The sequence below is a fragment of the Electrophorus electricus genome, chromosome 9, assembly GCF_013358815.1.
Source record: "Electrophorus electricus isolate fEleEle1 chromosome 9, fEleEle1.pri, whole genome shotgun sequence".
Classification (NCBI taxonomy): domain Eukaryota; kingdom Metazoa; phylum Chordata; class Actinopteri; order Gymnotiformes; family Gymnotidae; genus Electrophorus; species Electrophorus electricus.
Genome location: NC_049543.1, coordinates 19560818 through 19586582, shown reverse-complemented (window position 1 = coordinate 19586582; position 25765 = coordinate 19560818). Strand labels below are relative to the sequence as shown.

Below are 25765 nucleotides of genomic sequence, written 5' to 3'. Positions count from 1 at the left end.
TCAAACTGTAACTTACTTTCTGTTCTTGGGGTTTTACCAGTACTTTCTGTCGTTGTACTCCTTGTGTTTTGTCTGTTGTACCCCATGTGGTGATGGTGTACTCTTCTGTTTGTGGTAGTATTTGACATATCTGTGCCTGAAGTGGTGGTGGTGTTCATGTAAAAGTACTTTTGGTTGTCCACTACCATGGGCTTCCATGGCCTACCAATTCATTTGCCTTTGACGATTACCAAACAGTTGACAGACACCCTTAACTATGTGTACTGTTTTTAATTGATTTTCTCTGATTTTTCTATCCTCACGATGACTTAATTTACTAGTACTGATTTCGTCTTTGCGCTTCATGTTGATGCACAGCAATATGAAGATTCAAATACCTCACGTCAGCTAGATTTTGATTATTTAAATTGATTCTATGCCAAATTGTATCATGCCCCAATTACTTTTAGAGCCCTGTAACGAGGAAAAAAACTATATATAAACTCAGAATGCATAAGGACACTTTTTCAGCTTCTGACTCATCCTACTTCAACATGGGGATAACGTTTCTCTGTGGTTCAAGGTTGCTGAAGTCCACACCTTTAGCAATGTGAACAGCGCCCTCTTCTGGACAAATGGAAATATTCTCAAAATAACTGTCAAAGAACTGATGACAATCGCACATCTGATAATAATCGACATCAGTAAGAGAAGTTTAAAAAAAACTGGAAAGCCATTAATAAATTGAATTTAATATTCAATGAAAGCATCTCTTTTTAAATCTGGTAATTAGTTAAAACATTGAATGCTTTCTACACATGTAATGTGGCTATTGACATTAATTTCATTACTTAAGTCAAATCAATGCAGAGATTCATTACTGAAGTCAAATTTATGGCTGGTCCCAAGGAATGGGCAAGGTCTCTTTAGGATGGGGTATCAGAAAGAATAGGTGAAAGACGAAGCTGCTGAACATGTTGACATGAATACCGAAGACCCGGTGCATTACTGATTTGCATGGGACTGTGTTGCAGTTGGTGCGTGAGTGTAAGGAAGTCCTGAAAGGTGGCCTCCTCATGAAGCAGTATTACCAGTTTATGCTTCGCGGCATCGTTTCCGACCCGCAAGGCCTGCAGACCAACGCCAACATCGATGAGTTTGAAGAAGACCTTCATGAAATGCTTGAGGTAGGTTGGGGGCTGTCATGTCGAAGGCTGGAAGTACCAGTAAGATTGGGCTTTTTGGCGTCACGAGTACTGCCGGCCGAGTAAAGCTGGCACCAAGTCGGATCCCTAAATCCAAACTCGAAATAGTTTTTGGAATTTTTTTTTTGTGTGTGTAATCGCACTGTAAGGTCAGGTATAAGGGGCAAGTATTCCAGAACTCTCTTGATCTAAGTTAGGAAACTTTAGCCTTCTATTGACAGTTTCACAACTATAGAATATTGACTTCCGAGTTTACAATGTAGCTGTTGCCACTCAAACCTAAGTAACCTCAAAATGCCAGCCCACTTGACTACTGGCACAATAAAGATAAATGAACGCACCAAAGGAATTTTCATGCAAGGACACAATAGTGAGGCATATTGATAAAATCCCACAAGGCCCCCAACAGGTACTTTCATAGGAGACTCGTACAAGTGCATGACGTTTGATTTGTACAGACGTTGATTAATTTCCATATTCCCTGAATATTGCTGAGGTCCATTTACATCATATTTATGGTAAATTAATGTTTGGGACATTGGAATAAGCTCCGTTGATATATTGCATTTGCTATGGACATGTATGTATAGCTATGGACTTAATAATAATAATAATAATAATAATAATAATATTATTAATATTATAAACATCCATTCAGTTATATCTCCGACCACTTTTTGGGGGTGTGAACTGGAAAGTGGATCCCAGGCCATCCCTCTAAACAAATTACCAAACAGCAACATCTAAACAAGAGGAGGTGAGAAAATAGACGCATCACAATCTTCAACAGCATAAATCTGAGCAAGTCCTCTTCAACTTCAGAGACATTTCCATTTGTGAGCAGTTTCGGTCAAAACTAGAGATTCAGAATTTTCCAGCATAAAAAGACATATCCATGTCAGAAACTAGATCTTATTATTGCAAAGTTGAAATGTTGTCAGATGCTGTAGGCATTTTGTGTTTTGGTTGGCCAGCATGATGAAAGGAATAATAGCTGGTTAAACAGAGTGTTGGAGTAAAAACAGGAAAATGAGGCAGCCTTGTTGGTTGCTTCCTAAACCCCCCCCCCCCCCCGCCCGGTCCCTTCACTGGAGCAGTACTACTGACTGTGATTAATTAGCTCTATAGCCAACGACCAGTTCTTGTAGATCTACCCTACAAGAACTCCCCATAACTCTTTGACTAATGTGTGACAAGGCCTGGTTTCCAGTGACCGCGGCGTTCCAACTTTGCATGCAGGTGTACTTCGGTTACATGCGCAGCTGGATTGAGATGTTGCAGCAGCTACCACAAGCCTCCCACAGCCTGAAGAACCTCCTAGAGGAGGAGTGGAACTTCACCAAGGTCATCACCCCATACATCCGTGGAGGCGAAGCTCAGTCTGGAAAGCTCTTTTGGCAAGTCTTTGTTTGTTCACCCTTTCACCCTACTTGCTCATGGGAGTCCAGTTGCTGACGTCTGTTAATTTTTCAGAATAACTGAACATCATATCCAGCAAGCGCACTTGTGGATTTCTATGTTACGGACGCTTGGATGTTTGTTTTTGTTTGTTTGTTTGTTTGTTTTCCCCCTTCATCAATTGTAGTGACATTGCTGGTATGCTGCTGAGGTCCACAGGAGACTTCTTGGATGCAGGCCTCCAGAAGAGCTGTGACGAGTTTTGGGAGAGTGCTGATGGCAGCACCGCTTCTGATGAGATCAGGTATAGTCAGAAACAAAAGCTCACATGAGCAGTGCATCCCTGCCATTACACTGAATAAGGCAGAAAAGCTCACGACTGTGTCCCCAATAGGCGGTCTGTGATTGAGACGAGTCGCTCACTCAAAGAACTTTTCCACGAAGCCAGAGAGCGGGCCTCTAAAGCGCTGGGCTTTGCCAAGATGCTTCGCAAGGTAAGAAGATATAATTTCCCCCCCCCCCCATACATAAATACACTCTCCTTCTAAGTGGCTGTAGAAACTGTTGCACTCTCTAGATGTTACTCAACGTTGCTGCACGAGTTCACCAAACGTTTTGTTTTTTTTCTTGTGTAATTGTTACCATGAATATTATTGTCTCAGATGATTATTGCTAGATTTTAGCCCTGACTTGTTTGTTACTTAGTCTTTGACCTAACCTGTACACTTCTCATGGAAGCTGCTTTTGTAAAGATACCCTACTTAAGTATAAGACAGGCAAAATTTTAAATGGCTCTGTTAAAGTACAAAGAAAAGGGGTGTGTGTGTGTGTGTGTGTGTGAAACCCCAGTACAAATGAGTTTGTGTTTTCGCTGTGCTAAAACAGCTGACTCTACTCTTTAGCCATTTTCTTGCCTTTCTAGAGCTTTCATGTAGGTACACTGCCTGGCCAAAAAAAAAGGTCACACACTCTAATATTTCGTTGGACCGCCTTTAGCTTTGATTACGGCACGCATTCGCTGTAGAATCGTTTCCACAAGCTTCTGCAATGTCACAACATTTATTTCTGTCCTGAGTTGCATTAATCTTTCCCCAAGATCTTGTGTTGTTGATGAGAGATTTGGACCACTGCACAAAGTCTTCTCCAGCACATTTCAAAGATTCTCAATGGGGTTCAGGTCTGGACTGTGTTGACCAATCCATGTGTGAAAATGATGTCTCATGCTTCCTGAACCACTCTTTCACAATCTGAGCCTGATGAATTCTGGCATTGTCATCTTGGAATATGCCCATGCCATTAGGGAAGTAAAAATCCATTGATGGAATAACCTGGTCGTTCAGTATATTCAGGTAGTCAACTGACCTCATTCTTTGGGCACATAACGTTGCTTAACCTAGACCTGACCAACTGCAGCAACCCCTACTGACCAGCTGTAGCAACCCCAGATCACTGCCCCCACAGGCTTGTATGGTAGGCATGAGGGGTGCATCACTTCAGCCGCCTCTCTTCTTGCCCTGATGCACCCATCACTCTGGAACAGGGTAAATCTGGACTCGTCAGACCACATGACCTTCTTCCATTGTTCCAGAGTCCAATCTTTATGCTCCCTAGCAAATTGAACTCGTTTTTGCTGGTTAGCCTCACTGACAAGTAGTTTTCTTAAGGCTACACGGCTGTTTAGTCCCAATCCCTTGAGTTCCCTTTGCATTGTGCATGTGGAAATGCTCTTACTTTCACTATTTAACATATCCCCGAGTTCTATTGTTGTTTTTCTATGATTTGATTTCACCAAGTTTAAGTGATCGCGGATCACGATCATTCAAGATTTGTTTGCCGACCCCGTTTCTTCCTCGTAGATGATGTTTCCCTACTGTCCTTCCACTTTTTAATAATGTGTTGGACAGTTCTTAACCCGATTTTAGTAGTTCCAGCAGTCTCCTTGGATGTTTTCTCTGCTTGATGCATGCCAATAATTTGACCCTTCTGAAACAGATTAACATCTTTTCCACGACCACAGGATGTGTCTTTCGACATGGATGTTTAACAAATGAGAAGCTACTCACTGCATCAGTTAGGGTTAAATAACTTTTTTGCCAGCTGAAACATAATCACCCATGCAGTAATTATCCAATGGGAGACTCTTGCCTATTTGCTTAGTTAAATCCAGGTGGTGACCTTTTTGGCCAGGCAGTGTATAATAGAATAGGGAAATCATAAGTTGCACATGGGTGCATACGGTGTAAATTAATACACTCCTAAATCAGTTCCTTCATAAAAATTGTATCTGTGAAAGTCCTTTTTCAACTAACATCAAACTGTTCCTGCAGTGTCAATGAAGCTAATAATTGGGTTGATCTAAATACAGATGCAAAAAAGGTATCTTTATGTTCTGATTTTATTGATTACACAGTATTCATAAATGCTTTCTGGACTCATATTGTCACTGATTTTTTACAATAATTCATTAATCTTGATGATCCTTTTATGTGTGGTGTCACCCAAGAATCAGTATCCTACCTTCTGTCGTTCTCTTTCTGAATGCTGACAGTGTCATTATCAGTAAATATTAGGTCAACTTCTTTAGCAACATACCATACACCTGTCTAAGGACACCCAAGATCTTAATAGCAGACCAACTGTCAGCAATTTCTTGAAATTAACAGACCAAAATGTACGTTTTGTAAAGAGAATTGAGGGTGGTGTTACATATCAGCAATGCCCCCGTCTGCCTTATTATTGTTTTTGTTTTTCACTTACCCAGCGTAAAATCATGCTTTTTACTGGACTGCCTGGGGTGAAAAAGCTGTGGATTTTTTCAAATAGCTGTTAGAAATGCTGGCAACCAGTATGCATGTACAAAACATTACCTGTGAACAAACTGTCAGTCTTGTCAACAACTATCTTTTGCGTACTTTCAGAAAGCAGCACAAAATATAGTCTTGTCTGTGTTGTTGAATTTGTATACACTAAAGTACTTTGAGCTGCAGTCGAGTGTTTGAAAGGTACTGTACTCTTCTTCTACAGGACCTTGAAATTGCTGCTGACTTCAGCCTAGCCAAGGGAATGTCTTGCATCCTGCATGCACTGAAAGAAAAGAACTATGTGAAGGTATTGCTGCAATGTTCCCTGATTTTCTGCCTCCCTTGGTAATTAAACGTTGTCAATAAATGAAGTCTCTTCCAGCCAGACATAAAGCCAAGATACTGTCATATGGTCATAGTGTTAGATTTTATTTACTGTAAGTCTCCTTGTTTGGTTGAATTGTTTCAGCTTGCCATAGGTGGCCTTGTGCACTTTTCTGCCATGCTGCAGCATGTACGTTGTTTCCCTTTAGTGCGGCTTGTCTTTTAGGTATTACAAGACCATTTGGTCTCCATGTTGGGTCATGCCCTTAGAGTGGTTCTTTTGCCCTATTGATGCAGACGTTCGTGCCCTTCCTGTGTTGCATGGATTTAATTACTCTGCATGGGCTTTGATATGTGGTGTGGTTTTGTTTTTTTGTTTTTTTTGGTTTGTTGTTGTTTGGGGGGGGTTGTGCAGAGCTTCTGCCTGAGGAGCTACATGAGAATATGTTGGGAGTGTGATTTTAATCTTCATGAGACGCTCCTGTCTCAAGGGAGTGGTGGTGATGCTGACGATGATGGTGATGGTGACAATGATATTGATGATCCGTTTGCTCGGTTTCTTCCCTCTGCCCATTGGGTTTAAAACATCTCTGAGTTGTTTTTGCAGTGCTAAGAGCTGGTTGTCGTGTACTCCATCTGGTGGTGTAGTTATAACTGCCCCTGGCTTGTTATCCAAATGGCAAATATTGATAGAGTGTATTTCCTGTGGCTTTTGACGTCAAAGTTGCCACACTCTATTTACACTTCATTACACCTTCTTTCATAGGTGCGTTTTATAAGTGCACAGATAAATACAATGGTCAGAAATGCATTAGACTTCCTAAAGCCAGGGTTACACCACATGACCTTTACCCTGATTTATAGCCATGATTACACGATGGCTGTCATCAACTGTGCATGGGAACACATGGGCTATAGCTTTTAAGTGTGGTGAACGTGCATCACACAGTTCAGTTTCCTGGCTTGAGTCCCTTTAAGTGTAAACTGATGTGTTCAGAAAGACTTGCATACTCTAGACGATGATTTTGCTCTGAGTCTGCTCCACATGTTTGAACCATCCTTTATCTACTTTCTGTATGTGCTTCCTTCTCTCAATTGGTATCTGTTCAGATGTGGATCATTAACCAGCATATACTAGTAAGTTGCATCCAGAGTCCGGTCCAAGAACTCGGACCTGTCTGGTGCACTCGGACTTTTCTCCAGCCATGTTGGGCTGCAAGAAATCTGCCCCTCACAGGTTTCTCAATTTTCTTTGCCAACTGTTGATTCAGAACCCAAAGATCTGCAGACGAGAGTGGAGTAGCACAAGTTTATGAAACATGGCGATAGTCGAGATATAAATTGTTTAGCGTAACTCCCCTCTTTAAGGTGCCCGTGTAAACATGGATTGACTTTTCTTGGCTAAAAACTATAAGGAAAGGCTCGATCGATGCTATTTCCTTCTCAAGTTGTTGAAAGCAACCTATGATCATTTTTTTGGTCATTAGTAGAGGTAATTCTTTAGTCATTACCTTTTAAATAGGCAAGGCTTGCCATGAGTTGGGCGTGAATGTACATTCTTGCATGCAGGTCCAGATCCCAGGGGTGGAGGAACTACAAGTTTTTGTCCCATCTGGACTGATGGAGCAGAGGTCCAGCATCCTGCAGCTCCTGAACGCAGCTGCGGGGAAAGAGTGCTCCCGGGAGCCCGACGAGATGCCCGAGGACGAGGCCTACCTCCTCATGAGCAAGCACGGAACCAGCGACATGGCTGCTGGGAAGATCTGTTCTGAATGGGGCGGAACCGTCCTCAAACTGGTGCCACAGATGGAGACCGTGGACACACTAAAGGCCATGAAGGTGAATTTAGCTGATTCCCAAAGTAATACTGTTGCTTGAAGTAATATTCCGTGCTTACGTTTTTATTATCTTGCGTATCAGGTAAGAACATCATGGACCTGAATAATAGACCTGATTTATTATGGCCATTTTCTGTTTCAGATGCCCCCCCCCCCCCCCCCCCCCCCCCCCCCCCCCCCCCCCCCCCCCAGAAAGCTGGTTTTTATCATTAATTTCCTAATTTTATCCACCAGCAGGTTATTGATGCACACTGGTACATATTTGTTGGGTGTGTGTGTGTGTGTGTGTAAGAGCTCAGTTTGTGTTAACTGGCTCACGCAACGTATCGGAGTTCATACTGCGCATTCTCCTCGTTTGTGTCTCTTCAGGTGGAGAACCTGCTCCTGATCGTGATCCTGTCGGCCCACCTGGTGACCCAGCGCAAAGCCTTCCAGAACTCCATGGATAATCTGCTGACCCTGCGGCGGGAGCAGACCTCCAGCCAGCCTCTCGTTGCCCAAGCCCTGGAACAGCTCAAGGTACTGTACCCTCCCCAGTGTCGCAGCTGAGACTGATCTGCTCTTAAAGCATTTCCTTGGACCGAAAAACAAATAAACAAACAAACAAACAAAAAAGTGCTTCCAATTATTATTCCTTTTAAAATTTTTAAATTGTACATGAAGTTGGATCTCAGAGTCTGATTAGTGAGTTCAGATTCCATTTATACCCAAGGTCACGTTATCCACTTCTGCCTTCTAAAATTGTTGTTTTGCTTTGCTTTCGTCTTAACTTTTGTCTTAACGATGCAAAATTGAGATTCTTACTCAGTCAGCTTTGAAGTATTAAGTGCACGCTGCCTCTGAGCCCTGCTTCATCTGTCATTGGCACATATGCCGTGCAGCTCTGCCGACTAGCCGGGAACTCGTGGACTTCCGTTCCTGTATTGAAATTGCACAGACACAGTGCAACAGTTCATGTCTGCTAGTGGTAGAACGGTGAGACTGCACTATTATGTGGGTCAGTACTTTCCATGCAGTAAAAATGAAAGTCATTTGCAAAGATTCTGTGATCTGAGGCCACAGATGGGAGTGAAAGTGCAAAAGTTTGTGTTTGTCTTATTAAGGGGATTTCCAGAGTCTTCAATCTCTGTAGTGCGCTATTTTCTCTGTGTTGTGTGATTATGGAAATGGCCTCAGAATACATTGGTGAGTTTAACAGCATCACATTTAGAAAAAGGCAAATAAAAATTAAAATTAAAAACGATTCAAGTCAGCTTACTCCTCGTAAAGTCTGGCCCCTGCTCTGTTTAGCACTGTTTTTGAGCTATAAGTTATGGTCCAGAATATGATTTTGATTTTAAACATTCTAGATTGATTTGGCATGCAGGATTAAAACCATAGTGTGCCCATCGTGATCCTGGCGTGCAGGAAATAAGTTTGACACGCCTGATCTAAACCTACCGTTCTCTCTTTTTTTTTAACCATTCCTTCGTTGATTTAGAAATACTCGAGCTAGAGCATTCATCCTGGTATAAGGATTCAAATGATTACCCATACTGCGTCGTGATTGCTATACTTAAAAAGAATTACTATTTGCATGCTTTCCATGACCTTGTGACCAGCCAACGTTTTGAAAAATTGAACACTACAGTTCATCCTTGGACCTTTTTGGCTGGATTGTCCCTTTCCTCAGCTTTTATACACTCTGTATCGCTCTCTGTCTCTCGCTCTCTCGTGCTCTGTCTTCATCTATTTTTGTTCCTCTCTATCTCTGTTAGAATGAGGCTCTGGAACTGTGCGATAAGATCAACAGCGCCATTGACCACGTAGAGTACATGTTCACCTCTCAGTTTGAGGCAGAAGTAGAGGAGTCAGAATCTGCCAACCTTCAGCAGTACTACAGAGAAGCCATGATCCAAGGCTACAATTTCGCCTTCGAGGTTAGCGCTCACAAGGTTTTCACTGCTGGCAATGAATTAACGCATGCACGGAATCTTTCTGGATTATATGCGGTTAACTATTTCATTCTGAAATTTATTCATGCATGTTCTCTGTTCACAAATGTGCTGGAGTACTGGGAGCGGCATGCGTGCATGAAGCAATTATGCTTAAATATGCTTATGCTTAAAACATGCTTAATATGCTTAATTATGCATAAAACTGTCTAGCACATTGGCCCAAACAATTTCCTGATCCTGGCCTGTTTGTAACCTGTAGTACCATAAAGAGGTGGTGAGGCTGATGTCCGGAGAGTTCCGGCAGCGGATCGGGGAACGCTACATTGCCTTCGCCCGGAAGTGGATGAACTACGTCCTGACCAAGTGCGAGAGCGGCCGAGGGACCCGGCCCAGGTTAGCCCCTCTGTTACCCCAGACTCCACATACTGGAATAATTAGCTCAGAGGAGAGCACAGATTTCCGCTCCTTCAGCGCTGTTGAATACTGATACGTTTGCTTTCCAAACATGCGACGCTGTAGGTGGGCGACGCAAGGCTTCGACTTCCTCCAAGCTATCGAACCGGTGTTCATCTCTGCTCTGCCTGAGGATGACTTCCTGGTAAAACCTCATCTCGGGGTTTTGATTTCTCATCTTCGCAGCTCCCAGATGTTTTAGGTAGATTGTGTGGGCGAAGCTTTTCTCGTCTCTCGCTTCCCCCCTCTCAGAGTCTTCAGGCCCTGATGAACGAGTGTATCGGCCACGTGATTGGGAAGCCACACAGCCCCGTTAGTGGCCTGTACCTGGGTGGTGAGTCTCCTCCCCTGCCTCGTGAGAGCGCGACGCGTCCGGCCTTATTTGCTATAACGAAGCAACGTAACACTGTCGCTTGGGCATGCATTAAAAAAAAAAAAGAAAGAAGCAGCAGCTGTCAAATGTGGTGTGAGGAAGCTGACTGCTGCTTTAACAATAGAAAGGCCCTTTTTTCCCATTTGCAGCTACACGGAACAGCCCTCGACCTGTCAAAGTTCCTCGCTGCCATAGTGACCCTCCAAATCCGTCCCTCTTCATCCCAAATGCAGAGGGCAGCAGGTAGGTCAGGATTTGGCCACAGAGGAGAGTCTGCAAGAGCTAACTGTTTAGTGTGGTAGTTCGCAGTGCTTTTGCTTTGTTGTTTCTCATGCTCCTTTACTGCGTGCTTTTTATTTCAGCAGATACAATCTAATGTGTAACTCTCCGTAGTTATGCTTACATTAATGCTTTTATCTTAACCTTGTTGCTACCGGGTAGTGGTTTTGTCGCATTTGATTGAGTGGGAATGCAAGCTCTTTAATTATATGTATACCATCAAATGTACTGGTGAATGTCATCTAAGCGTATTCCAGCACCACTGCCACTTACTTCCAACTCCCAACACGCACGCACGCTCCTCGCAATCTCATGTGCAAGTAGTCCGCTCCAAGCCTCTAGGTGTATTTTTTTTTTTTTTTTTTTTTTCCCCACCACAGCTCTCGGAGTCTCCCGTGTGACCTGCGCACCCAGATATGCCCCCCGGGCCCACGCCCTGCCTCTCAGGCCCCGCACGGGGAAAACAGCACCACCAAAGCTCCCTGCACCATCCCCAGTGAGCAAAGGTAGTCAGGACCCCCCCCCCCCCCCCCCCTCCATCATTAGCTTCACTAAATGCAGCATTATACCCAAGTCTATAGACATTATACAAGTCTATAGCTAGCCATTATACCCAAGTCTATAGCTAGCCATTATACCCAAGTCTATAGACATTATACAAGTCTATAGCTAGCCATTATACCCAAGTCTATAGCTAGCCATTATACCCAAGTCTATAGACATTGTACCCAAGTCTATAGCTAGGCATTATACAAGTCTATAGACAGTACCCTCCAGAAGTATTGGTACATTTGGTGCATGTGAATGGGGGGGGAAAGCTGTTAAATATCCTTGTCTGTCAGCTTGATCTTATGGTGTATATAAGAGAAAATCAAACTTTTTTTTCTTCCCCTTTTCATTGTTAGAAATAAGAGCATCCCTGTATTCAGTATCCTGCTTTCGCTAAAATAAGTGTTCATTGAGTTTTTTCTCGTAAGTGCTGGATGAGTTGGGAGAGGAAAGTCTTTTTTAGTTCTTCTAGTTCAGCTGACTCGGGTTTTAAGTGGGGTTTAGGTCAGGTAACTGGGATTACTACTGCAAAAGCTTGATTCTGTAAGCTTCGTGTATGCTTTGGGTCATTGTCTTAGTAGAACCAGAAATTCTTCATTCTTAGCCTCCTGGGGGAGTTGCCAGGTTTTTGAGGTATGCCAAGTTTCTTGATGGTTGGTATTCATGATGTAAGGCACTCCAACAAGATTCCCAGAGCTTTTGAAAGAAAAACAGCCCCACAGTGGGATTTTCGACACAACTTTTTTGAATATACAAAAAACCCACCATGTCACCTGATCGTAGAAGCCAATTCTAATCGAGTTTCCAATTATGTTTATTAAACCCCAGGCAATTGCATTTGTGGTTTGACAACAACAGATGAATTTGAGTAGTTTGTTAGAATGAAGATGGGTTCCAGTTGCATCTTTGACATGTTGCCCTCTAGGTACAACCCAAATCCTGCAATTTTCCAATTGTGTTCCTTGGAGAAAAATTCTGATTGGCGATTGATCCTTCCTATTGTGCATGGTAAAAATGCATGTGTCCTCATACAAGCAGGTCCATCGCAGTTACAATTAGTTGTTTGACACTTATGCAGTTACTGATTAAAGGCAGCAACCCAATGATTTCAGTTTATTCATTGTATTAGATGACTATGGTTACTTGGCCTGCATGTGACTTAATATTTCTATCCTAGTTTAACAATTGATGACTCAAGTCTTGGGTAAAACACTTCAATTTTGTTCCTAAGAATGACTTCTTGTTTGGGTTAGTTTTTTTTGTTTACCTCATTGAAATGTTCATTTCTCATACGTTTTCGGTGAAAGGTCAAGCCGATAAACAACAGCTTCTCTCCCCTCCCCCCCCATCCATCAAGTGTGCCAATAATCCTGGAGGGCCTAAACAAAACTGGAGTATCTCCAAGGCCTGTGGTTCAGAAAGTCCTTTAAAGGTGAACATGATGTTCTGTGATCGCTCCCTTGTGCTTATGACAGGGTGCTGTAGTTTAGTTTGTCCCTCACCTACTTAAGATAGTTCACTTCTGAACCATAGATCATGGAAAACACAGATTAGCAATTTACATTTATTCTTTTTTTATTTATTTATTTATTTTTTTTTATACTTTTGCTGTAACTGAGCATGCTGGACGTAAAGAAACACAACGATTTCAGATGTAGTTTACATGGGGGGGGGGATCCCTGGCAGAATGGCTGAGAGTGTAGCTTGACTGTGTACTGCACTAAACCTTTTGCAGATTTGCTTGAGTTTGAATGTTTATCCTATATTTATGGAAAGTAAAAACTTTTAAGGCCTGTTTAAATGGTCCTTTTTAAAATTATTTTAAAAAAAAAGAAATTAAGAATCATACGACACATTTTGCATGATTTTGCCAATGTTGCTTGGGAACAGAAATTTTACCTACAGATTCAGTTTTGAGTAACGGAATGTCAAGAAGGCCCCTGTGGGGGGGGAAATATCTCACTACCTTAGATATTGTATCGAGATATTGTAGATATTGTATTTTTTTTTCTTGTACATCTGATATCAGGTTGTTTTATTTTACGATCAACCACACCAACATGTCTACCTCATTTTGTTGGGCGTTTTTCTCTTTCACAATAGCTTTGCATGGCTTCTGCATGGCCTCCCTAACCCTGCATTAGCCTACAGTATGGCATTTGCTGTTTTTAAATTACAAGACGTAACGTTCCAATATTCTGTTTGTGAAGTGCACATTACAGAGTCAGTGTGACGCATCGAAGGCATTGGATGCTTTATATTTTGTTAATATTCTTTCTGTGAATTTTCTTTTTATCAATTGTGCATTTACTGGAGCCTCTTAAACTTCTTTAATTCAGGATTTCCATGAACGTGCGCAATTTCGACCCACTTGTCTTCCCTCATACCCTCTTTGATATGTATGAAACAGTGTTGTGTTTTTTGTTTTTTGTTTTTGTTTTGTTTTTATCCAAAATTAGATATTTATGCAAATCTTTAGTTTAGTTGGCAAAGGTACACTCATGGAGCCAAAATGTACATGAATTCCAAACCTGAGCTTAGAGGTTGAAGAGGGAAGACTAGGTCAGAAATGCCGATGTTGAGCGGTGTGAAAAGACCAGATCGGATTCTTCCACAGTGTCCCCGAGAACGACCGCCTCTCCTCGGTAGCCGCAGAGCTGCAGTTCCGATCGCTCAGTCGCCACTCCAGCCCCACGGAAGACCGAGACGGTAATATCCTCTGACCTTACTTTGAGTCTTTGCCGTTATTAATGCCATTAATGGAAAAGGGTTGCATTCGTGCACCTCATCATACCGTGTACCTCGTGCTATTTCTAAGCACGGGATTTAGGGATGTCTATCATAATAAACCAAGCACCGGCAAGCCATGCCAGACCTGGAATGCTTCTGTCAGTTTCCATTTGACATCACAGGGATCCTTTTCCAGGGGAGGCTTGTCTTTTTTTTTTTTTTTTTTTTTTTTTTTTTTTTTCTTTCCACTAAAGACCCTTCTCTGCTGTCCCCATGCAGAGCCGTTGTATCCGAGAGCAGACCACGGGGCTGTGGCTCGTCGTAGCTGGGAACTCCGTAACTTCATCAGCCAGTCAAAAGGTCGGATGAGTCCTGACAATTGAGTTTTAGATTTGGGGTGCTGACACATTAACTGATCCAAAAAACCTTAAACATTATTACACTTTCATACACTATGAGCAAGTTAACTCCACCTGCAGCAGCACAGGACTTTAATACCAACATCAACAACTGAAGTGAAACGAATTTGAAATTCCCACACTTGTAGCCTGCGAGAGTCCGATGGAGGCGGTGCAGCGCGCCATCCGCGCCTTTGAGGAGCAGCGGTACGGCTCCCTGCGTCAGCGCAACGTCATCGGGCAGGTGTGCAGCACACCCAAGTCCTACGACAACGTCATGCAAGTGGGCCTGCGCAAAGTCACCTTCAAATGGCAGCGCGGCAACAAGATAGGTGGGCGTGGCCTCCGGGCCGCCGAGCGCTACACAGACCATTTTCTTTTTCTTTGTCTGTTTTTGCTGTCGTTTCATTCGGTGCCAACTGCCTGTGCACAGGTGAAGGGCAGTATGGGAAGGTGTACACATGTATTAACGTGGACACCGGTGAACTCATGGCTATGAAGGAGGTAGGGGTTTGAACGAGCGGACAGATTTGATGTGCAACGAAGCGGCGCACAATATTTTCCATTTTTTTTATTTCATGCCTCACCGCGTAACGGAGAAAAATGCATATTAGTGTTCGATTTTGCACATGCTGAAATATGTTTGTGTTCTACATCAAAGATTCGCTTCCAGCCCAATGACCACAAGACGATAAAGGAAACGGCAGACGAGCTGAAAATTTTCGAAGGGATTAAACACCCCAATCTGGTCCGCTACTTTGGTGTTGAGCTCCATCGGGTAAGGCTTTGGCACCTGTTCCTGCTGGCTACAATTAACACACACACACTCTCACTCTCTCTCTCGCTCTCTCTCACTAACCCTCATGTCTCGTTACCTCTCCCAGGAGGAGATGTACATCTTCATGGAGTACTGTGATGAAGGCACGCTGGAGGAAGTCGCCAGGCTAGGCCTGCAGGAGCATGTGATCCGGCTGTACTGCAAGCAGAGCACCACCGCCATTAACGTGCTGCACGAGCATGGCATCGTGCACCGTGACATCAAAGGTATGAGCCCCCCCCCCCCCCTTATGACACGCTTTACCATGAGCGTGTCATTTTATATATAAACATGTTTATAAATGAACGTGACTCGGCTCGCTTGTTTTGTTCCAGGCGCCAACATTTTCCTCACGTCATCCGGCCTGATAAAGCTGGGTGACTTTGGTTGCTCGGTGAAGCTGAAGAACAACGCACATACCATGCCGGGCGAGGTGAACAGCACGCTGGGTACTGCAGGTGAGGCTGCAGTGACCGGACTGAACCACCAGAGGCCGCTGTTGCTTATCACCAATGTGGACACATTTAAGGCATCTTGTCCACACAATTGTAGGGGAGAAAAATGCATATTTTTTTTTTCTGCCGTTATCTCAGCATACATGGCTCCTGAGGTCATCACAAGGGCAAAAGGTGAAGGTCATGGTCGTGCAGCTGATATCTGGAGTCTTGGGTGTGTTCTCATTGAGATGGTTACTGGAAAGGTAATACATATTTACTTTGGTTTCCTATGCAGTGTTTACCTGCTGTCATCCAAGAGCACTCATTTTGCATCTGGCAACTTTGTGTTTTAGAAAAGTGGTTGGTTGCTCCTGATTCAACTCATAAAAGCCTTTGTAAACTGAATTGAGTAAATAGGGAATCTGCAGTAATGTAGTGAGGAAAAAGTGAGGTAATCAGTTGATGGTGAAGCTTAAGTACCAGGTATTTAAGCTTGCCTATGCAGACACAAAAGAAACTTGTCTTCAGTCATTCAGTTAGTTTTATTATTAGTGGCCTGATTGAAGTTTGTCATCTCATGTGGTTCAAATGACATGGGACAAGCAGTGTTGGTATATAGCTTAGAACTGACAGTGGGTGGACATGTAGGAATGACCAGCAAATCCAAACTTGGCTGGTTCTTTCCTTCCACCCTGTGCAGAGACCGTGGCACGAATACGAGCACAACTTCCAGATCATGTACAAGGTGGGCATGGGTCACAAGCCACCTATCCCAGAGAAACTCAGCACGGAGGGGAAAGACTTCCTGACCCACTGTCTGGAGAGCGATCCCAAACGTCGCTGGACTGCCAGCGCCCTGCTGGACCATCCCTTCGTGAAGGTGACTCCCCACCCCGCTCCTCTGACGCACAAGACGGCTCACCTGGGATGCGCGCAGCTCTGCCAATGACGTCTGAAAATGCCCTATGAATTTTGTTCTGGCCAAAACACAAGCACATACTTCATTAAATATATATATTAAAAAAAAAAAAGTAATTAATCTAATTCATGGATGCCTTGTAATGCCTCGATACCCAATTCAAGCTTGATTTGATGTTCCATTTCATCTTAGAGCAGCACTCATGGAAAATGTTGATCTTTAACCCTAGAGTATCCCTCTCCTCTCTGGGAGCGTTTATCCATTATGCGAAGGTGAGGTCGACGGAGACCCGCTCTACACCCAGCCCGTCGCTACCTGCCCTCATTCCATCTCTCGTCCTTTTCTCGTTGCAGGTCTGTACAGACGAGGAGTGACGTGGCAGCGGCCCGGTATGCTCTTAACATTTACAAAACCGCTGACACTACAGTGCGTTGGCGTTCTCGAGGGACTGTGGTTTAACGAACAAGATTACGGCGCAATCCTCGTCGGGCCAGCCGGCACCCTTTGGCGAGAGCAAGCAAGTCTTATGTGTACAGTTTATTAACTGGATTAACTGGGCAGGGATGGGCGGAGTAGCCGCAAGGGTGTGACTGCAGCGGGACACACATTGTACATAATGTAAGGATAAGGTTAGGATTTGTTTTGTATAAAGGTTACTGCCAAGCCACTTGTCTCGGTGGAGACGAATTCTGAGTAACAAGCAACAGGACTGTTTGTTTTAAATAAAGGAAAGAAGAAAAATAAGCAAAAAGGCACTTTGTTGGAAAGCTGGTCCCACTCGAAGCACAAAGGATGAGTGTGATAGTAGAGTTGGACAGAACATACGAGTTTAATGTAATCACTGCTGAGGGGGTCTTTTAAGTTATTGTGAGTCGCCCTCCCATGCCATGTATGCAATGTTAAGTAGAGAGGTTTGAACGTCAGTGAAGGGAATCTTTTTAATATTGTATAGTGTGTTTGTTTTATTTTTTGCCCAGCTGCAAAGCCAATTGTTTAGTCATATTTAAGCCTATTATAAGTTGTGCTGTACTGGCCCACTCCTCCAACTGGCCAATGGCGTGCCTTTAAGAGCAGGGTGCAGGAGTGTACCCAGCCAACAAGAGGAACGGGTGAGGCTGAATTCCTCTCTGCTGCTGAAAACACACATACACGAACAAACACACCCACCTCACACTCCCACATAAGTAGGTGGTCAAATCTGTCTTTTCCTACAATTTCTGGAGAAAACATTTACATCTCACCCCCATCTTTTCAGTTTGGACCAATGACATGGCAACACGATCACTTTATGCTCATATGCCAACAGTATGTAGTAACCTCTTGTAGCAGAGCCCTGCTATAAAAATCAAGCATCAATGTTTCTGGTCCTCTGGCACCTACAGTGTTTGCAATGTAAAGAAAGAATAATGAATAAACATCCGTTTTTAAACAGTGTCCTAGAGTTCCCTCTTTGAAAGTTCAGAGATGCATAAAGTTGGACCTTTGCGAACCTCATCTCCACTGCCCATGTCTGCTGTTTCCACCCGGTGCATCTCATTGCTTCTCTTTTTCGCATTGAGTTCTTTTGCTTTGTCCGTTTCCGATTGGAGGAGTCGGTCTGCTGTAAACTGATGCAAGAGCACCTCAGTCCAATTACAACTGCGGTTGAGTTTATTTTTACATATATATATATATATATAATTTTTTTATTTTATTTTTTTTCCTCTCCATTTTTTTGTTTGCTGTTCTGGCTGGTCAGTTCGCTCCCTTAGTCATTGTTATTAAGTGGAACCTCTTTGTTTCCGTAGCTGGAGCCTCTGTTGATCTCAGTCTGTCCTATCATCCAGCGAACGCCGGCTGAAGCTGTAAAAGAAGACGAGGCTGCATTAGTGCTTGTTATTAGTCCCTCCCAAAAGCAGTGACGCATTCATAGGTGTTTTGACATTCTTAAGTAAAGACGGAACGGAAAAAGAGGAAGGCATTTCTGGCGGATTTTCTTTCCCATTAACTGATGCAGTTCATTTGTGAGGAAAAGGGTTCCTTTCCATTCCAGTCGAGCCAAATCCACTTCTCCCCTGCATATTAAATATGCCTGACCTACTCCTTTAAATCAATCTTTTTAATGCAGATTTCCAAACCAATCAGTTAATAAAGAAGTCCATGCTGTTACATATTTAAAGTATTAGACAGACAGCAGCATGTAAACCCCGTGCCCACAGCTGACCTGCACTACTCAGTACGTTTGGCTGACATTCAAATGCCCATTGCTTTTCATTCTTTTATTAACATCCCCCTCCCTCCCCTTACATTTCCATGACCTCTTTATAATGTGTCTTCACCGCTAAATTAATTATATTTCCATAATGCAGCATGGCCGAATGTGAATAACGTCAGTGACTGACCACCAAATGAAGAAAGAACATTTATAGAGGTTGTAATTTAAACAGGTTTAAAAGAGGTTTAAAAAAAAAATCCATTTAAAGGTCGACTAAAGTCAAAGGCAGACTGGCGGTACCACTCCAGTGTAAAGTAAATATAAACGGTGCAAAAACTCTCATAGGCTTCCACAGGGCACAGAACTGGATCCAGATCTGGTTTAAAACGAGTTGCTACAAGCACAGGCATAAAACGAGTTCAATTATTTATCAAGTTTGACTATAATAGCACTCATGCAAAATACTGCTCCGTTTTATATCAGTTGTATATTAGGACTTTCTGAAGCAGCATACCTGTCATTCTGTAGAAGCCTGTGGGAGTTCACTTTTTGCCGTATATCTTCGGCAACGCACAATTCACAAAACGGCAAAATCGTTTGGGGTTTTATTTTGGTTTTATTTAACCACTAGGAGTGCAGAAAAGTCGACGGGAGTTTCCAGTAATGTAGCAAGTACCATGAACATGCACTGATTCATGCACTGAGTTTCCTATTTCGAGCAACATGCATTGCACTGCAGTCCAGAGAATGGAAGATGGTATACTTACTGCCAAAACACTTGATCACCTTCCCAATAGTTTTTAAGGGTTTTTTTTTTTTGTTTTTTTTAGATTTGTTTGCTTTATTGTAACATTAAAAAAAAGCAAATTCAAAGTAAATGGCAGGAGGTGCATAAACAAGTTATTGGTGCTCTACTAGCACTTTATTACTATTCGCAGTAGTATAAGTATTGTTACAACCAATTACAAACAACCAGAAAATAGACTGCTATTTTAAGTAATGCCATCATTTAGCTCGCGTTATGGAATATTCGTCTTTGTCCCAGTTTAGGATTAGTCTGACCTGACCCCACCCCATTCCATACCTGCGAGGCAGAAGACTGCAGTGGTTGCCACGGTGAGAGCCGAGCCTGACTGCAGAAGCTGTAGCAGCAGCATGCACAGAGGGGCAAGGAGCAGGCCCAGCCAGAAGAGCCAGTTGAGCAGCGACCAGGGCCTGCGCGGTGGGCTCACCACAGGCCCAGGAAAATGACCCGTCTGCGTGTACTCATCCTGGAACCTGTCCTGGCAGGGGAAACAGCGGGTAACGGCCGTCACTCGGGGCTCTCGCCTGAGGGCGACTGACAGCAGCAGGATGTTTGGTGGGGATGACTTAATGCGACAATTCAATTGTAAAAGGGCAGGACGGGGGAAAAAAAAGCATTACCACTCTCCTAGATTGTAGGCTGCACACACTATGGGCTTTATCTGAAACGTCTAGTTTTCACCTATGTACTTGTATGTGGAAAAATTACAAGCAAGTGTCAGTTTCTCTGCTGGGTTGAGAGTGGCCCGTCATCCATGTATATCCAACCCACAGTAGTGCTTGGCTCAGAAACGGACCGGTGGATGTCCATTGATGAAAAGCAGGAGGACAGTTAAAAAAAAAGATCTTGAACCAATGTGGGCTATAAGCTATAACTGTTACTCCAGCAATCTGGTAGGTGGAATGTAGAAAAGGCTCCTAAAGAAGAGGATGGTGACTGTAGCCACTCATGGAAACATGATTTAATAGGGTACGAGATACGATACAGATGATGCTTGCCAGTCCTACAATACCTCTCCCAATGAGGAAAGCCAAATGTTCCTCTCACCTTTTCCTGATAGAGTCTGTGGAGCCAAGCAGCACATTCAGACTCATCCTCTGGGATTGTGTCCAGAGGAATCCGCCTAGATCAACACAGGTCAGGTTAGGATCACGCCACCCACTCTTAATCAAAAACTTACAATATTAATTGGGTCTCACCTCACATATAGATCCGCATGATACTTTTTTCCATTAAGCACGCCGAGTAAAGTTGGAATTTGGTTGTTTCTGAAATTAAGTGTAGAATCGTACACAGCAGTAACTACAGAGGAGACACAAACTCAATCAGGGAGAGCCAAATCCTCACAGATTACGTAGAAAATACGATATCTAAGCACCGCTTTCCGGCTAGGGAGTCGCCTTTTCTAACTAGACCTGGGTTAGCGGAGACCGAATCCCGTGCCCGGGATCCTGGAGCAGTGCTGCGGGTCAGGAAGGCTCTCACCCTTTCCCCGGAGGTTCTGGACTGTGACGCAGAAGCCTTTGGTCCGAGGCAGGAGGTGGTGCTTGAGTTTGGGCAGCCCTTTTTTCTCCGCAACCTCCATGCTAATCTTGTGCTTCTTTGGGGTGAAGCGGGTGCCTTCACAGTGCATTAAGAACTAGGCAAAGAGTCATTACTTGGGTTACACGCTAAAAGTGACGGACACACACCGATAGCAGATGCAATCGGAGCTTCAGGAAAGGCAAGCGGTGAGGATCAGGGCACAGACACCAACGTCATGCGTGGATTACTTCGTTGCTAGAATTAAATATCGAGTCCGCTGAATTATGAAATTATTACCACCAGGAAACCTTTCACATACCCAGAAGTTCTCTGGATAGTCTCGAAGACGCTGGAGGCTGCTGGCCACCATACTGCGATCCTCTTCCCATTTTCTCTTGCAGAAGACTATCTCCAGGAAGTACCACATCCAGCCAATGATTGGTACATAGGCAAGCTCTTTCTTGGCCAAGACTTTTGAACTCTGTAATGGAGTTTTTCATACTGACACACTACTGTTTGTAATTTCGGGACACAACAGCCTCTCATTTATACAACCACATTACACTAAAATATGCTGTTGTAATCATTTTTTCCATCCCCTTATTAACACATCTCTCTAATTCTCAGCAATTTTAAGCTAAAGATAAGGTAAACAAGCAATACATTAAAATCCATAGTTAATATTCTAGATCCTTCTTACCCCTAGAACACCAAACCTTTCGCAGAATGTCCAGCCACAAAGGAAGTCTATCTCAAAGTTGTGATTGAGGATAACAATGGCATTTTCTTTGCCATAGAACGGGAAAGACTTTGGATCTGTGTACAGTGTGCATTCAGTCCCAGACCACCATTCCAGCAATGCCACCATCTCTGCACAAGGACAGGAAAAAGAAGAGATCTTATAATTGATTTACCATTTTAACTTCATTATGCAAATAGAAGAAGGGGGTGTCTACGGTCACACATTTGCAAGAAGCAACAGCCTCACTAAGCAAACATGATTTGAATTCATCATGGTAGTGATGTCAAGTGTAATGTTCCCTTTTGCTGACATTTAGCTGATGTCTTTTTTTTTATATAGCTTCTATTTAAAACCCAGGGGCAACAGACACCCCAAAACAACATTTACTTTGAGTATGCAAAAGCCTTGTGACATTAGTCTAGTGTCCATAAACCATATTCTTTAGGCTTTTGCTTCTCCAATGTCTCTACATCGGCAATGGTTTTTTCAAGACTGTTAATGAGCACCAGATTGGTAATGAGTTCTCCAATGTTGGACCAAGTCAAATTCAGTGTATGTGAAAATGTATTGGGCCAAATAAACAAATTCTGATTTGTTTACAAATTAAATGTATATAGTATTGGTAACAGAGCAAATATTGTGATTAGTCTTTCTTGCATACAGACAAGCTATATATAATATATCAAAATAAAGATTTCCAACTTCAGTATGGTACAATTTGGGACAGGAACCATATAAGGAAATAGATAAACCCACTTCCTTTTTCTTCCATTACTTCTGCAGTTACTGTGCAACAGTCTGGCAATCAACCAAACAGGAAATCTGATTTGGAAGCACATGGTCATCAGTCACTGGTATCCATTGCTTATTCTCCTCCTACAAAGTTACTGCCACACACAACGCTGTTGCAGGGTTACGAAGACCATTTGGGTAACCCCATATGTTTAACGTTATCCATCCTTTTTTACCAAAGGTGGTGGTACCTCTGGGGCCTGCACAACATGCACACAATACTTTCTCTTCTTTAGGGCTGGGATGTGAAGGCCTTGGGTCATACTCACGGCTGCTGATGCAGTATGCCAGCCTGCAGTTGACCTTGCGAGCTAGCTGTTTGTTGACAGGCCACAGGGGCAGAGTGCACAGCTGCAAGAGGTTGATCAAGAGGCCACTGAGCAGGAACACGGAACAGATGACGAGGTGGCAAATTAACTGAGTCTTGAGCAGCCCCAGGAATCCCATGTTTGTGCGTCACCTTGATTTTCCTCCTCTGTCTCTGTAAATGCCTGCCTGAAGGAGATCAGTGATGTTTTATTTCAGATGAACTGACAAGTATATCTATTAAAGCCAGTTGTGCAGAGCAAGCACATACAAAAGCAATGTTGAGCAGCATACACTCACTATCCTCTTTATTCCAAACTCCTGCTCTTCTACCGTCATGCAGTTTGTATTAGTGATCCTTTATCGCCTCATCATTGGCCAGTGTCTGACCACAGGACTGCTGCTCGCTGGAAATGTTTTGGTTTGTGGAGCACTCTCAGCCCAGCAGTGACACTGACCAACCAGCAGTCCTCTGTTCAGAAACTGGCCAATGAGCAATGGGGTAAGAGTGGGCAAGAAATTACAGTAGACCAGAAATACTCTTCACAAAACTGTGGTCTGCCAACCAGAATGTAAACTGGTTATTTTGTCACACATCTGAAATGCTCCCATACCTGGTTAATTTAGCATTTTCCTAAAGACTGTGCTGGTTGATTGTCAAGAATAAGCCACAACTAATTTACACTGTTATTAGAATCTGTGCTGTGATGTCCTCCCAACGTCAAAATTACACTTAGGAAGCTAAACAAGTGTTGGGTGGTTATGTGGTTAGAAAAGTGTCACAGTTCCGCTCTTGAATGTTCCTTTTGGTCGTAGTGCCCTTTTTCATATGTTGAACCTTGCACATGGTTAAGTTACTCTCAATGTATATAGTCCAATAATGAAACACCATGTGTTGCAATTCCATTTTATTGTTAACCTTGTTTTTTATTATGAAAACCTCTACTGTGATAAGCAATAGAGTGATAAGTGATTGAGGATTAAAGGTATGCAAGATCTTGTGGAACATAAACCAGAATGCTTATTACACAAAAATTATTTTGTCCTTTTGAAGACTTAACAGCTAATAGCAAAAAACTAATTTTCAAACAATTTGATGTCCACATGCTAGAAAAAAATGGCAGTCATTGAAATATATTTCCATTCTGAAAAAGTAAACACCATGGAATGAAAAGCTTTGATACGGTTGCAAACCATTGACTTACAATTCCATCTTTGTACACTGCATCAACATGTGACGGATCCCCCACTCACACACACACACAACTCACTGCAGAACTCTGGTCCGCTCAAACTGAGACAAGATGCTACACAGATTTATCAAAAGCCAAGAAAACTTTTTTTTTTAAACCTTTTATAACTAATTTTCTTTTCCAGACTAAATCCACACCAATGGCCCAACTCCAGTCCCACTTTAGCTAAAATGTTTAAGAATTAAGTCACCAATAAAAACATGCCCACTTAATCACTTTTTACAAAGAAAATACCAAGTTTTGGGAATTGCTCGAGAATTACAAATTGTGCCACTAAAGATCAAAGGTCGCCAACCGACCGACCTGCTCCGAACAAAGCAGGCCATTGTGCAAAGCTTTGCGAAAAACACTGGAAACGCCCCAAAAAATGAAAAGCGGAACGAAATGCTGGCTCCTCTGACACCTCTTTCGAGTTTTCACTCGCAGAAAGGTAAAAAAAAAATATCAACATTTGAGGAAATGATTAGGTTTAACTTACCCCTTCCTTCACACTACTGGCGGAAAGGACTTATGGACACGAGTCGAAACAGAGATGAGAATCTCAGAAATTGCTGAAAGTGTGGGCGCATTCAAGAGCACTTTAGCCTGTACTGTGGCACATTTCAAGGCGTTCAAGGTCGTTGTATGAAATTGTATCTCTGTCTGTCACGTTTCAGTATTTATTCCCTGTAACAGCGTTTTAGAAAACGAGTGAAAGAAACTGAGTGGCGATCCAAGGCCACACCCAGGCTGTGCACATGAGACGAATAGGCTACAGTATTCACTTAAAGGGCTATGCCCCTTCGTTCCGGAATATTCTATAGCCCCTCTATACTCTCACGGTTACTCCAAGCAGACAATTCCGAATTGGTTAGTCCCAAAAATCCTGTAGGGTATGCAATATTCATTCCAAATATGAATTCACACACAATATTAAATTGATCGACGACACCCTCTGCTGGTAAATACAAGGAAAACAATATCTAATTTATTTCTAACATTTTATTTAATCAAATGTGCCAATAAAAGCCATCTAGGCCTGTAGATAGCTTTCTGTCTCTGCTAAATATTCTTGTTTAGCGTCTGTGAACTAGGGCTTACATTAGATACATTTGATTCAATTCGTGAACTGTGTATTGATTAATATTCAGGTCATGGTCTTGTTGGAGGGTCCATCTACATCCAAGTCGTGGTGTCTTAGTAGAGATAACACGGCTTTGGCTCTTGTGAAGTGTTTAGAACTTCTCCAAAATAAACCGTGTGCTTATGTCTGGGACATCATGCTGTGGAATGCAGGTTCTTGTCTAGAGATGGAAGCCTGGGAGTAGGACTGGATGGAATACTTTTAAAAATAAAAAAAATACAAATAAAAAGGTGACTGAAATGAATGAAGACGCTGTCCAACATATTCAGTAGCGTATTGAATTAAAATTAATATTAATAGATATATTCAAGTGTGATTTTGGGTATTATTAATATCATAAATTGTCACAATTGGATTTACAACTGAAATGAGTTGCAGCGTGTCTTTTATGCTTATAACAGTCATTGAATAAGGACAATTTTTGAATGCTAGAATAATTGATTCAGGGTTAGGATTCAGGGGTAGTCTAGTACATCAAAATATTGACAGCAATTATACTATTAAAACGGACAGACCGACTATTAAAGTGAATAAGTAAAGTAGAACAAGTCAAGCCTTTACAAGCATGTACAGTGTGCAGTGCACAGTG

The 25765-nt window shown here is 42.7% G+C and overlaps 2 protein-coding genes across 7 annotated transcripts in view; one reads left to right on the top strand and one right to left on the bottom strand.

Annotated features, from left to right (window-relative positions):
* The window catches only part of map3k4 (mitogen-activated protein kinase kinase kinase 4), a 33794-nt gene extending 15928 nt beyond the window's left edge, over positions 1 to 17866 (top strand). For 2 of the 5 annotated variants that reach the window (XM_035530389.1, XM_035530392.1), the window contains exons 5-26: positions 1014 to 1166; positions 2424 to 2581; positions 2770 to 2886; positions 2977 to 3076; positions 5607 to 5690; positions 7277 to 7546; positions 7915 to 8064; positions 9303 to 9464; positions 9742 to 9875; positions 10002 to 10080; positions 10188 to 10269; positions 10458 to 10551; positions 10968 to 11093; positions 13754 to 13845; positions 14146 to 14226; positions 14414 to 14596; positions 14698 to 14768; positions 14926 to 15042; positions 15149 to 15308; positions 15417 to 15539; positions 15675 to 15781; positions 16219 to 17866. In XM_035530389.1, the coding sequence (XP_035386282.1) occupies positions 1014 to 1166; positions 2424 to 2581; positions 2770 to 2886; positions 2977 to 3076; positions 5607 to 5690; positions 7277 to 7546; positions 7915 to 8064; positions 9303 to 9464; positions 9742 to 9875; positions 10002 to 10080; positions 10188 to 10269; positions 10458 to 10551; positions 10968 to 11093; positions 13754 to 13845; positions 14146 to 14226; positions 14414 to 14596; positions 14698 to 14768; positions 14926 to 15042; positions 15149 to 15308; positions 15417 to 15539; positions 15675 to 15781; positions 16219 to 16467 (2892 nt within the window). In that variant the 3' untranslated portion in view covers positions 16468 to 17866. The remainder of the gene's footprint in view (positions 1 to 1013; positions 1167 to 2423; positions 2582 to 2769; positions 2887 to 2976; positions 3077 to 5606; positions 5691 to 7276; positions 7547 to 7914; positions 8065 to 9302; positions 9465 to 9741; positions 9876 to 10001; positions 10081 to 10187; positions 10270 to 10457; positions 10552 to 10967; positions 11094 to 13753; positions 13846 to 14145; positions 14227 to 14413; positions 14597 to 14697; positions 14769 to 14925; positions 15043 to 15148; positions 15309 to 15416; positions 15540 to 15674; positions 15782 to 16218) is intronic. The other 3 variants (XM_035530390.1, XM_035530393.1, XM_035530391.1) reach the window with 3 other exon arrangements.
* agpat4 (1-acylglycerol-3-phosphate O-acyltransferase 4 (lysophosphatidic acid acyltransferase, delta)) lies at positions 16969 to 24803 on the bottom strand. Of its 2 annotated transcripts, none has more exons than XM_027016560.2 (9): positions 24532 to 24803; positions 22764 to 22989; positions 21661 to 21830; positions 21280 to 21441; positions 20922 to 21075; positions 20636 to 20738; positions 20484 to 20559; positions 19716 to 19914; positions 16969 to 18279 (listed from the first exon to the last, which is right to left on the bottom strand). In XM_027016560.2, exons 2-9 carry the CDS (start codon positions 22939 to 22941, stop codon positions 18185 to 18187), a joined length of 1137 nt encoding a protein of 378 aa, XP_026872361.2. In that variant the 5' UTR covers positions 22942 to 22989; positions 24532 to 24803; the 3' UTR covers positions 16969 to 18184. The 2 variants fall into 2 exon arrangements, with proteins under 2 accessions (XP_026872361.2, XP_026872362.2); XM_027016561.2 differs by having other exon boundaries at positions 19864 to 19914; positions 24532 to 24802.
* Between the last annotated feature and the right edge of the window lie 962 nt (positions 24804 to 25765).